The following is a 12,350-nucleotide window of genomic DNA, read 5'->3' on the forward strand; positions in this document are numbered from 1 at the left end:
GACATGTTTCATATAACTTTGATTATATTCATCTGAATGAAGAAAGTCATATATGTCTACAATTGCTTGAGGGTGAGTAAATCATCCGGTATATTCATTTTCGGGTGAACTATCACTTTAATATAAACACAACACATGTGTAAACTACTAACCACTTCTGCTTCATCTTTTCATCAACTATTCGTCTGTTTTTATTCACCCTAGAGCTCATGTATTTTGAATGCAGTATTTAGTTTAAATCATGTATGTTTCCATTACAAATTCACATGGAGAAGAATAGTTCCCAAATATCAAATAAATATCAGACCATCACAAACCTTGTGACCAGTCTGACCACATCACCAATGAATAAATCAAAATAAAAACAAATGTACTAGAGAAACAATAAATAAACATGAAATCATCTTACATTGTAGCCAGCACACAAACACACTAATAAGACATTCATCTTACTGTGACCAGTTAGTTTGGGAACCACAGGCCATAAACAGAGCTGGTCCTCTTGCTCAGTATTGGATCTTGATGAAAGATACACCATTTCAAATAATATGAGCTGATGTTGCTTCCCCAGCAGACAATAGTAGAAAGGCAATATTGGCTGCTACAGATAATAAAGATCTTCATGATAAGGAAGACATTCAGAAATCTTACTGAGCATCTCACTAAATCATTTTTAGCTTCATCAAAAAAAAAAAATAACACAAACTCAAAAGTCAAATTCTATGAGAAAAGCCTATTTTTAGTCTTGTCAGGTTTGACTTTGTTGTTTTTCCAGTCCAGTTTGCAGTTTTGTAAAGTCTGAGGTACAAGTCAGACAGGGAGGTATTGGTCGAGAAGATGAGAAAAAAGCACAGAAAGATCTCGTTTTGATATGAACTGGCATGAGATCAGATGAATCTGGCAAGCAGTGACCCATAGGATAACATGGCATGGGATGCAGCAAAATATTTGATGCCTGTCACAACTCCAATTAAGTTCTCATATGTAAAAGTCATTCAGGCGTTATATCTCAAAAAGTGGTCAGCAGTTATAATAAAAATACACTTATTAAAAACTCACAACTGATGGTGAAGGTTATGAAGAGGTGCTGTTTTGAGTCTGTTTTCAGATTGTCTCCATGGCTGATCATGTGAGTGGAATTAGAGACATTAATGAGTCTGATGACTCTTTTGGCATTCAGGGCTCATTATAGCACCTCTAGTCTCTCCTAACAGACTCTTGGTTCTGAATGACTGAAGATCTGCACAAAGTTTGGTTTCAAACATTAAAACACAGACAGAGGATAGTTATAAATCTGTGGAAGCCCGTTTCTGCCACGGAATAAAAATAAAAAAGGTAATTGCGAATTTGTATTTCTTTTTTGTATATCTTTTTTCTTGCAATTCTGAAAACTGATATAAACTCACAATTCTGAAAAATTAAGTCAGTTGCATAATATAAGATCAAAATTGCCAAGTTTAAAGTGAGACTTGTGAAACATAAACGCTGACTTTTTTTCTTAGAATTGCAAGTTTATATTTCACAATTGTGACTTTTTTCTCAGAATTGTGAGACATAAACTCGCAATTCTGACTTTATAACTTGCAGTTGCGAGTTTATATTGTGCAATTGCAAGTTAAGTCAGAATTGTGAGATATGAACTCAATGTCTTTTTCCCCTCAGAAATTGACTTTATACCTTGCAATTGCAAGTTTATATCTCACAATTCTACAAAAAAATTCTACAAACAGAACTGTGTGGAAAAAAAGTCAGAATTCCGACATACAAATTCACATTTGCAAGATAAATGGTCTGAATTGTGTTTTTCTCACAATTCTGACTTTATTTCTCACGACTGTGAGTTTCAATTATGCAATTCTGAAAGAAAGCCAGAATTGCATAAAAAAGTCAGAATTGTGTCCTGCAAAGCTTTCACTCTCCGCACAAACGATTGGATATGCGCCTATTAGTACACATTTATCTAGGTTAAATGATTAAACTAATATTGTGATATGCTTTAAGTTTTTTTATATCTAAGGATTTTAATTTAAATCGTGATGACTTGAGAAGGCTAAATTGATCTGTCTGCCGCTGACAATTTTTAAAACAAATGTTTGTTTAATAGCCTATTTAACACTTATTTAGGCTACTTTCTTATTTAAATGTATTATTTCTTTGATTTATTTTAGCATTTTTTTAGGCTGCTTGTTCACTGACGGAATTGCTCAAATAAACACGCACGTTTGTTAATAATGTTTGAGCCTCATTTATTTATATATAAACACCGCGCCACCGGCGGTAGTTGGTCCATTACCACCGCGGGGGTAAAATTCTGCCACGTCACAGCCCTACAGTTCCAACCTACCATAAATACGTGCACTACATGTTGTATTTTAAATCTAAATTTAACATTCAATGACAGATATTTCAGCACAATGAATGGTTTTGCGCTGAGTGTTAATTGTCTCCCTGTCTGTGTTCCAGTCTGAAACGCTCATTCAGTAAAGATTTCAACTTAACACAGACTGCCAGAATGGACTTTTATGCATAAATGGAAATGCTTGTGTGAATGTGTGACATTTACAGATAAGGATATGACTGTAATCTGAAAGTTTTCACGCTGAGGATGCAAACGAATCTGTCAAAGCACCTCACAGGGCAAGCCATTACGCTATTAGCTTCAAGTTTAAAATAAGGAATTCTCATGTTTTGGGCAGCTTGGATCACTTAACTCTACTGCAGCATCTCAGTCTGTTTCCTACACTATTTTTAGAAGCATTTGTCTATAGAAATGCGTCATTCAGTGCTGTAAATTGAGGTGATCTTCTCAAGTTGTACGTGGACTGTGGGTGGACCCGATTAATCGATAATGAGAATCGTTGTCGACGAATTTAATTAATTCGATAAGAATCGATTTTATCGATTAGTTGTTGCAGCCCTACATTACTGTCTGTATCACTCCACTTGTCTCTGTTTGTTCCATTCACTTTTGAATCATTCTAAACCGACTTGTACTCTTGTAACCAATAAAAAGTGTGTTCTATATAGTATGAATGCGAATAATATGAATGAAATCCAGAAACACTACATTCATTATGTTGTCATTGTCATGTGACATACACCGTTGGTGCATTATCACTTCAGTGCAATTTACAAATCGTCTTCTCTGACATACTACTCTTTTCACTGTTTTCAACTTGTATATATAGTAGTGAAGTAGGCATATTTGGATGGAGTCTTTGGCTGTATCCGAAATTACTTAGTGTCCGAATTCACTCACTCGTTTTCATTCACTCCTTCAAGTGAACTGTACGAGTGGACTAATGTAGGGAATAGTGAATAGGGTATAGGGGGCGATTTCGGATACAGCCTGTGTGAATGAGTCATTGAATCAATTACTCAACTCATTTGTTATGAGTCATTCAGGAACAAAAAATAAATAAATCAGCAGATATATCTATATTTTAGGCTACAATAGAGGCACAAAAGCTGGAGCTAAAACCCAGGTCCAAAACAGAGGCCAGAGATTCTGGCTATCAAAATTGGCCTTGATGTTGTTTTCACCCCAAAGACCACCAGCTGTAAAATAGCTCAATTTGACAGTGACGTAGATATGCGTTTTAGCATGAGATGTAAAAAAATTCTGGCTGACAAAGAGGTTGAGAAGCACAGAGAAAAACAGCAAAGCTAGAGGATGACTGAATGTAAAATAATTTGCTGTGTGATTTACATATTCCATCTGCTTCTATACAGCTCCAGTGATATAAAATGGCCTTTTACATCAGGCTATTCATGTTGCAATCCTTTGAGTTGTGAAAATCATTTTGCTTGTGTATATGCATCCAAGTACTTGTGAGTTTGAATTCATAAAATGAAACATTCAAGCATATCTTTTATAAACTGATATTCTTATCACAGACTTTGCAATAGAAAACACTCCATTTTTTTACATTAATATTCATGCAACATGTTGCTTATGGTGGCATACATTTCAGATGGGAATCTATTCCTCAAAATGCAATCTGTGACATGGCCAAAGCTGCAGAAACAGCCTGAATCTTCTGATAAGGCATAAACTGTGTGACAAAGCACAGCATCTTTCCGTTGGAACTACTGCCATAGTCTCTCTGCATCACAGCTTGAAAAAACAAGCACCTAGAGCTAGAAAAGGCAAAAGCACAACATAATATGTACTAAATGTTCGTGCCTGTCTATATTTAACACACAATTAAAACCTTGGAGAAGCCAATTGTTGCAGTAAACATGTAGAATGTGAAGAAAAACAGAGTGACTGATCAAAAAGGACAGGTATGGAAACACTGCTAAAGAAAGAAATGTTGAACAGCGAACAGATGTATGTCTGGCATATATTTTCTCTCCCACTGTAGAGCAAACGTTATTATTAAGTAAGTTACAAGAGTTCTGCACTTTATGTTACAAACCCACACACATAAATGCTGTGCAGTAAAGGGTGCACCAGTTTCCTGTTTTGAGATTATTCATTTTATAAAACAGATCACCCACTGTAGTATTAAAGTCATCAATAATGCAGTAGCTCCTGCTCTTTTCACCTCTAATTAGAGTATCAACACCATTATACTTATCAACAGCCTCCAGACCACATAACCTAATTTAAGACGTGTTCACACTTGCCAGGTTTGGTTCATTGCTCTGTTAGTGCAGTTCATTTGAGTAAGCCTAGAAACCGCCATTCGAACCTTGGTACACACCAAAAAAGCTGACTTTTCCAGGGGGACTCGACCCACTTCTAAATAAACTCTGGTGCAGTTTGACTATATGAACTCATATTATAGTGGTTTGACTGATGGACGCAACCCAGCAGGCACTGGATGTCAATATAATGTCAGGTTGAAGTTGGACCCCAACATCGGACAGACGTTGCATTTTGGTTGAGAATGAAAATCGGGTTGGTATTTGATGTTGCATTAACATTGGATTTTGTTTACACAACCTAAAACAATAAAATATCAAGATCACCCGACATCAGTATTGGACATCAAATTAAAGTTGACGTCTTATGACATTGTGTGCCTGCTGGGAATGTGGACCAAAGACGTGCACTGACCAAAAACTGGACACCGTGTCACAAGATGGGACCCTAAAAAGACCAAATTCTCAATACTTGGTCCTTCTGATCAAAGGAGCTACTGCTGTCTCCTTGTAGTAGATCTTCATCTTTACAATGAATGAAATCTTTGCACAGTTTTAACTACTTTACACATTATGTACACTTACAGCAAGCACATTTAACCCAGCAGACAGCATTTTTTTCTTTGAATGTTCCGTAAGTTCGCAAAATGTACATCATAAAAGTTGTCCAATCAGGTTATGACTGTATGCTATAGTTGTGCCTTCTGTTTTGCCTTCTCTCTTTTTTGGTTCTGTGTTGAAATTGATAGTCTAAATGTGGACCTTTTTTTGGTCCAGAACAACCCTGTTGAAAAAAACATGTTTTAAAGCATGGCAGCTGGTTTGAGTTGTTGGTTCTGAGCTGGTTATGAGCTGTTCCTGAGCAAAAGCTGGTTGTTTAGGACCAGCTTGGGGCTGGCACATGACCAGTTTAAACCAGCTTTATAACCAGCTCAGGACCATCTAAAACCAGCTCATGATCAACTAAGGACCAACTTAAACTAGCTCAAACCAGCTGCCATGCTTTAAAACATGTCTATGCCTGTTTGTATTAAAAACACAATTAAAACCTTGGAGTAACTAATTGTTGTGTTAAACGTGTAGAATGTGAAGTAAAACAGAGTGACTGATCTAAAAGGAAAGACTGCTAAAGAAAGAAACATTGAACAGCGAACAGATGTATAAGTCTGGCATATAATTCCTTTCCCACTATAAGTAAACGTCATTATAAAGTAAGTTACAAGAGTTCTGCACTTTATGGTATTCATTGCTATTTTATTTATATCTTTATGTTGTTAATGTTATTCATTTTACAAAACAGATCACCCACTGCAGTATTAAGGTCATCAATAATGCAGTAGCTCCTGCTCTTTTTCACCTCTAATTAGAATGTCAACACCATCATAATTATTAACAGCGTCCAGACCACATAACCTAATTTAAGGCGTATTTACACTTAGCATATTTGGTTCATTGCTCTGCAGTTCATTTAAATAAGTGTGAATGCTGCCATTCGAACCTTGGTGTAAACAAAAAAAGCAGACGTTTCCAGGCCGTCTTGGCTTGCTTGTAAATGAACTCTGGTTCAGTTTGACTATATGAACTCTTTATATTATAGTGTTTTGACTGATGGATGCAACCCAGCAGGCACTAGATGTCAATATAATGTCAGGTTGAAGTTGGACCCCAACGTTGGACAGATGCTGGATTTTGGTTGAGAATTAAAATCGGGTTGATATCAGTATTTGATATTGGATTAACATTGGATTTTGATTACACAACCTAAAAACAACAAAATATCAATGTGGACCAAAAGACATGTGCACTGACCAAAAACAGGATGGCATGTCACAAGTAAGGACCTTAAAAAGGACAAAATGCCCAAGAATAATTGGTCCTTCTCATAAGCGCTACTGCTGTCTCTTTGCAGTAGATCTCCATCTTTGCAATGAAGGAATTCTTTGAGCAGTAACTTTACACATATTATGTACACTTACAACAAGCACATTTAACCCAGCAGACAGCATTTTTTTCTTCTTCTGATGTTCTGTAAGTTAGCAAAACGATCATCACAAAAGTTGTCCAATCAGGTTATGACTGTATGCTATAGTTATGCCTTCTGCTTTCTATCTTTTTAGTGGTAAAATGTGGTTCTGTGTTGAAATCATTAGTGTGAAATGAATACTACACGAACATGGACTACTTTCTTTTTTTTTTGGTCCAGAACATCCCTGAAATAACAGCATAAGCTGGTTTGGTATGTTTTGGAGCATGGCCGCTGGTTTAAACTGGTCTTTAGTTGGTCATGAACTGGTTTAAGCTGGTTATCAGCAACATGACAAGCTTAAACCAGATCATAACCAGCTCAGGACCAGCTTAAACCAGCTCATTACCAACAAAGGACCATCTTAAACCAGCTGCCATGCTTCAAAACATACCTAACCAGCATATGCTGGTATTTTCAACAGGAAACATAAAGAACCAAAAGAACTAAACTACAAGTGTAAAGACACCCTAAAATTACAGCACACGCAAACAGCTGAATAAAGAGTAGTTCTGAGAGCAGTGCAAAGCATATTACCCAACAAAGTGCTTGATAGTCTTTTTTTTCTCACCCCATAACTGAGATCCAGATCAAAGGAGTTGTAATGGTCTCTTCACTTTGGGGTCTAATTTATGAAACATGATTTTGAACTGCTCCACTACTTTAGACTATCTTGTTAAGAAATCTCAAATATCAGTGTCTTTCTGTTCACCTTATTCTTTAACATGAAAGTAAGCCTTGGAGTAAGACTTCCGGTTCATTAGCCACTATAAAGAAATAATGAGAAGAATAACATTGTGCAGCACATGTTAAAACTGTTTGCACTACAAACCAGTGTGCTCATAATAAAGATAATACATTAAAATAATGTCAGAACAATTTGCAATATTAAGCAGCAAAACCAGCTGTTTTGTACAGCTAAAAAAAGCTGGTAGCAGATGAGACCAGAAGTCTGACCCATAAAATTTACTAATGGCCATGCACTCTTACGGGAAGAAAAAGGTAAATAGACTGGCTTGTGGCAGAAGCCTTAAACAGCTTGTCTTTGCTCTAACAGCATTATGAACATTGCTACTGGAAATAGCATGTAATACTGCAAGTTAAAAGGTTACCAGGAAATTAAATTTTACATATATATGCTTTTAAAAAAATAAATGTTAGCTGCCAGTCCAGATTTCCCCTTGAGGCTTCCCTTACATGATTTAGCCAACATCCTTCCTGACTGAAAATCCCCAGTACATTTCCAATAAAGACTGTGATGAAAATGCAAATAGATTTGTTTACATTTGGGAGAGGCTTTTATCCAAAGCACTTTATGTTGCATTCAAAACTACAGATTTTATCAGTTCATGCATTCCCTTATAATTAGACTCATGACCTTGCTGATGATTCAGAAATGCATGAAAAGAAAAGAAGCTGAAGGACAAAATTACAGGTGCTTTGCAACCATGCTAATCAGCTATACCATTATATTTGTACTCCCATTGAGAATGCAAATCTTCATCTTTAAATAAAACAAGCACAACATATTTTATGGGTCAAGCAACTCCAATGGTGTATCCCAGTTTCTAGATATTTTTAGAGATGATGTGATGTTTGGAGGTTTTTCATTATATCAACATCTTGAGGTGTAAGACCTGTGGTTGACAACACTGGATAGATAATACAGACATTATCGATTTTGTGTCAGTTTGCATATGTATGTGTATTTAGACTGTGGCAAGGGTAATTTTGTACACATGGCATCCATGGTGTCATGATGAACATTAAACATTCATGGAATCTTTCCATTTCACTAAACAGTGGTAAAAGGTACAGAGGTAAAAGGTTCTTTGGATTATTAAACTGTTCTTTAAGAAAAACTGGTTGATCTGTTCACTGAAACGTTCTTTGGGAAACCAAAAGTGATCAATCTATGGCATCACTGCAAAACCTATTTGTGACCCTGGGTATATTTGTAGCAATAGCCAACAATACACTGCCTGGGTCAAAATGATTTTTCTTTTATGCCAAAAATGATTAGGATATTAAGTAAAGATCATGTTCCATAAATATATTTTGTACATTTTCTACCATAAATATCTTAAAACATATTTTTTAATAGTAATATTCATTGATGCGTTGGAACTTCAACTTTAAAGGCAATTTTCTCAGTATTTAGATTGTACCCTCAGATTCTAGATTTTCAAACAGTTGTATCTCAGCCAAATATTGTCCTATCCTAACCATACATCAATGGATGATTTATGAATCTCAATTTCAAAAAATGGACGTTTATGACTGGTTTTGTGGTCCAGGGTCACATTTGTATTTGAAACAATGGAGCATGCCGCTATAGCAACAGCATGGTCATTGGTTTGATTTCTAGGTAATGCATGGTAACATTAACTGTATAAAAGCCTCTGACAAATAAATTAATGCAAATGTGATTTAAAACATCTTGAAGTAAGCTATTTGTATTAAAACTGATTGTTATAAAGATGATAATTTGTTGCTCTATTGATTAAATCGAATGTTCTCAATATAGCTCTTAAAAATAATCTTGTTTTTGAATGGTTTTATGAAAAGTGACAAACACCAGTCCCACCAGAAACGACAATCAATGAATGTATTTTAGTAGGCTATTAGAATGACTGTTACAGGTGTGAGAAATTTTGCGAGTTTTGAAACTGTACCACCTACAACTTGTAAGCAAAACAGTGTAAACTTTCGAAACGGAGCTTTTAGTAATGTGCTCTGAGTACGTACCGAAGCAGGAGTTGATGAAGCCGTACCACATGCAGCCGTGCCGTCCGAGCAGCCACCGTCCCCGCAAACTGGACGCGAAGCTCAGGGTCGTCCCGAACATACACACCAGCATGTCACTAACGCTAATATTAAGAAGCAGCATGTTAACCGGCGTCCTAAGCGTCTTAAACTTACAAAAGAGAACTAACACGACAAAGTTATTTAAAAAGCCGAAAGTCATGATGAATCCTAGAAACACGGACAGGGCGATGAAGCCCGCGCGTGAGAGCGTCTCCACCGGCGAGTCGCTCCAGTCCTCATCCAGAAGAGTTAACCGGTCTTCCTCGCTCATGTTAAAGCTGTAGTTTAAATCAGCCTGCTCGGAAAACATCCTCAGGAATAATTATAAAAGTTGTTTTGAGTCACTGCTGGATTTAGTGAGGCAAGAGCATTTAATTTATCCGTTACTCTCGTTTAGTAAACACCTCAGCGCAGCTCGGCGCATCAGCATCATGATTCGGTACAGATGATGATGATGATGATGATTCTCATTGACAACGCGCTTCACCTTTGAGACCACTTTGGACTGTTGACAGATGGGCTTCAAGTACGCAGACTGACTATCTAAGTAGCAGTCAGACAGTTTTGCTCATTAAAGTCCGCAGTATCCATCAGAGTTTTTGAACTGTTATCAGCTTGTCAGCGTGTAGCTGCAAATTAATGTTGACCGTTTGGCGTCCGTTCATGTGCTTCCTCATTTGTCTGCACATTGTTGCATTCTAGAGGCAAAATGTTGTATTCTCAGTCCCAGCTGTGAACCCGTCGTTCAGTAGGCTATCCCAGATGAGTGCGCCAGCTTTGCTGGACGCGCAACAGGCGTGTGATATAAAAGCATGTCTTGACGTCACGAGAGAACGATATGAGCTCATTGTAATTGACGTACAAGAAACAACCTACCACATATTCAGTTATCTCTGGATAATTTGATGATTTAAAATATACACTTTACAATGGGCTGACTGATGCAATGTCAATACACCAACTTAAGTTATATATTCTGTTTTACATGTTAAAATATAGGCTGCAGAATACCACCATAATGATACAGGTGGTAAAACAGAATTGAAGTTCATTAAACTAATTATTAGACTAGTAAACATACAACTGAATAATTCTTTGAACATTAAATAATGTAAATAGCCTACTGTATAGGCTTAACATAAAATACTCAATATAACTAACGACTAATGACATAATAATGTGACTGCTAACATCTTTTCTTCTTCTTCTTCTTCTTCTTGTTCTTAAATACATTAGTATTTTTACCTAAACGCACAAAAAAAAGAACTCTCTTAATGAATGTACGATTTTGAATGTAAACTTGATATGGCAATTTATACTTTTCATATAAATTCCTTTTTTTATCAGTGCCATGCAATGAGATAACGTATCAGGGTCAGAAATTAACGAGGGCTTGTGGCATAAATGCCACCAAAATGAACAAAAATGCACCATATAAATTCCCTCTGCACAATTAAACAACATATTATGGCTGTCGCAATTAAAATGAAATGTGAAAATTATTAAAAGGTGCTAATTCATGGAATTACATTGAGATTCGCTAACACTGCACACTGCTGAGCTGTTTCTGCATTTCTGTTGAATTTAGGAATGCATTCAGAGGTGCTCAGATTAGTCAGCGCTGCTGGAGCTGTTGATGTGCGCACAATTATGTAGCTTCAGTGATTATAACGGCAGTTTGCATAAGTTGTGCTAAACTTGGCTAAGGTCATGGACTGACATGTTTGTCTATTAAGCCAGAATGTGATATGCCCAAAACAAAACATTATTATTGTTTTCTATATCGATAATCATTATTGCAATATAAAGAGCAATAACCTAAAATAATGATTTTGTCATAAGATTGTAGTCTTATGAGTTCCCTGAGTTTTGCATTATTTTGTACATCTCAAACATAAATCAGCAGAAGTTCAGTCTATAATGGGTAACAGTTCTTATCTGATCTCCTCATAGGATTCCAGCAAGGACTACAAAGGATCGAAGTAGCATGAGAAGATGACACAGGTAAGAAGGGAGCTTGAGGAGAAGCTTGTAACCTCAAGACCAGCCGTCGAGGGGAATGAAGATGAGTGGATTAAATTGTGTCAGGTAAGTGGCTGCAGGTGTGGGTGATCAGTAATTGGGTGATTGTGAACAGGTGTGAGCCTGAAGGGAATCTTGGAAGTGTAGTGTGCTGAGGTCACTGATCTTGTAATGGATATAGTGATGGAGGCTGGTGGGATGATGGCTGGGGGTGAGAAGGCGCAATCACACCAAAAAGAGCTCACGTCGGTAAGGAAAGGTGGATGGTGCTCTGGGGGCACGGGCTCTGGAGGGCTCTCTGGGGATGCGGACACTGAAGGGCACTCTGGGGGCGCAGACTCTGGTAGTATAAAAGTCTGGATTAGGTTTTTGGGGCTTCATTGTAGGAGCGGCCCCTTTGGTTGTGTCTGGGGGGCTAGATTTATTAGAGCGGCACTCCTGGCTGTGATGAGAGAACTTTGTTTGTTTGAGCTGGGAACAGCACTCCTGGCCATGACTAGGAAACTGGATTTGTTAGAGCTGGGAACGTCACTCCTGGCCTTGACAAGGAAACTAGGTTGGTTATAGCTGGGAATGGCACTCCTGGCAATGACTATTATAATTGGCAACACTTTAAGTATTTGACATATTTAGACATAATTTAGATGAGGGAACTGGGTTCGTTAGAGCTGGGAACACCACTCCTGGCCATGACAAGGGAACTAGATTTATTAAAGCAGGGAACAGCACTCCTGGCCGTGACGAGGGAACTGGGCTTGTTAGAGCTGGGAACGTCACTCCTGGTCTTGACGAGGAAACTAGGTTGGTTTAGCTGGGAATGGCACTCCTGGCCATGACTATTGTTATT

The 12,350-nt window shown here is 37.4% G+C and overlaps 1 protein-coding gene across 1 annotated transcript in view; it reads right to left on the reverse strand.

Moving 5' to 3' along the window:
- Positions 1-10,104, reverse strand: part of LOC141316621 (opsin-3-like) — a gene marked incomplete at its 3' end in the record, with an annotated part of 38,250 nt that extends 28,146 nt beyond the window's left edge. The window contains exon 1 of the mRNA XM_073832809.1: positions 9,422-10,104. Coding sequence (XP_073688910.1) covers positions 9,422-9,791 — 370 coding nt within the window. The remainder of the gene's footprint in view (positions 1-9,421) is intronic.
- Positions 10,105-12,350: the final 2,246 nt, after the last annotated feature.

Source organism: Garra rufa, unplaced genomic scaffold, assembly GCF_049309525.1.
Source record: "Garra rufa unplaced genomic scaffold, GarRuf1.0 hap1_unplaced_122, whole genome shotgun sequence".
NCBI lineage: Eukaryota > Metazoa > Chordata > Actinopteri > Cypriniformes > Cyprinidae > Garra > Garra rufa.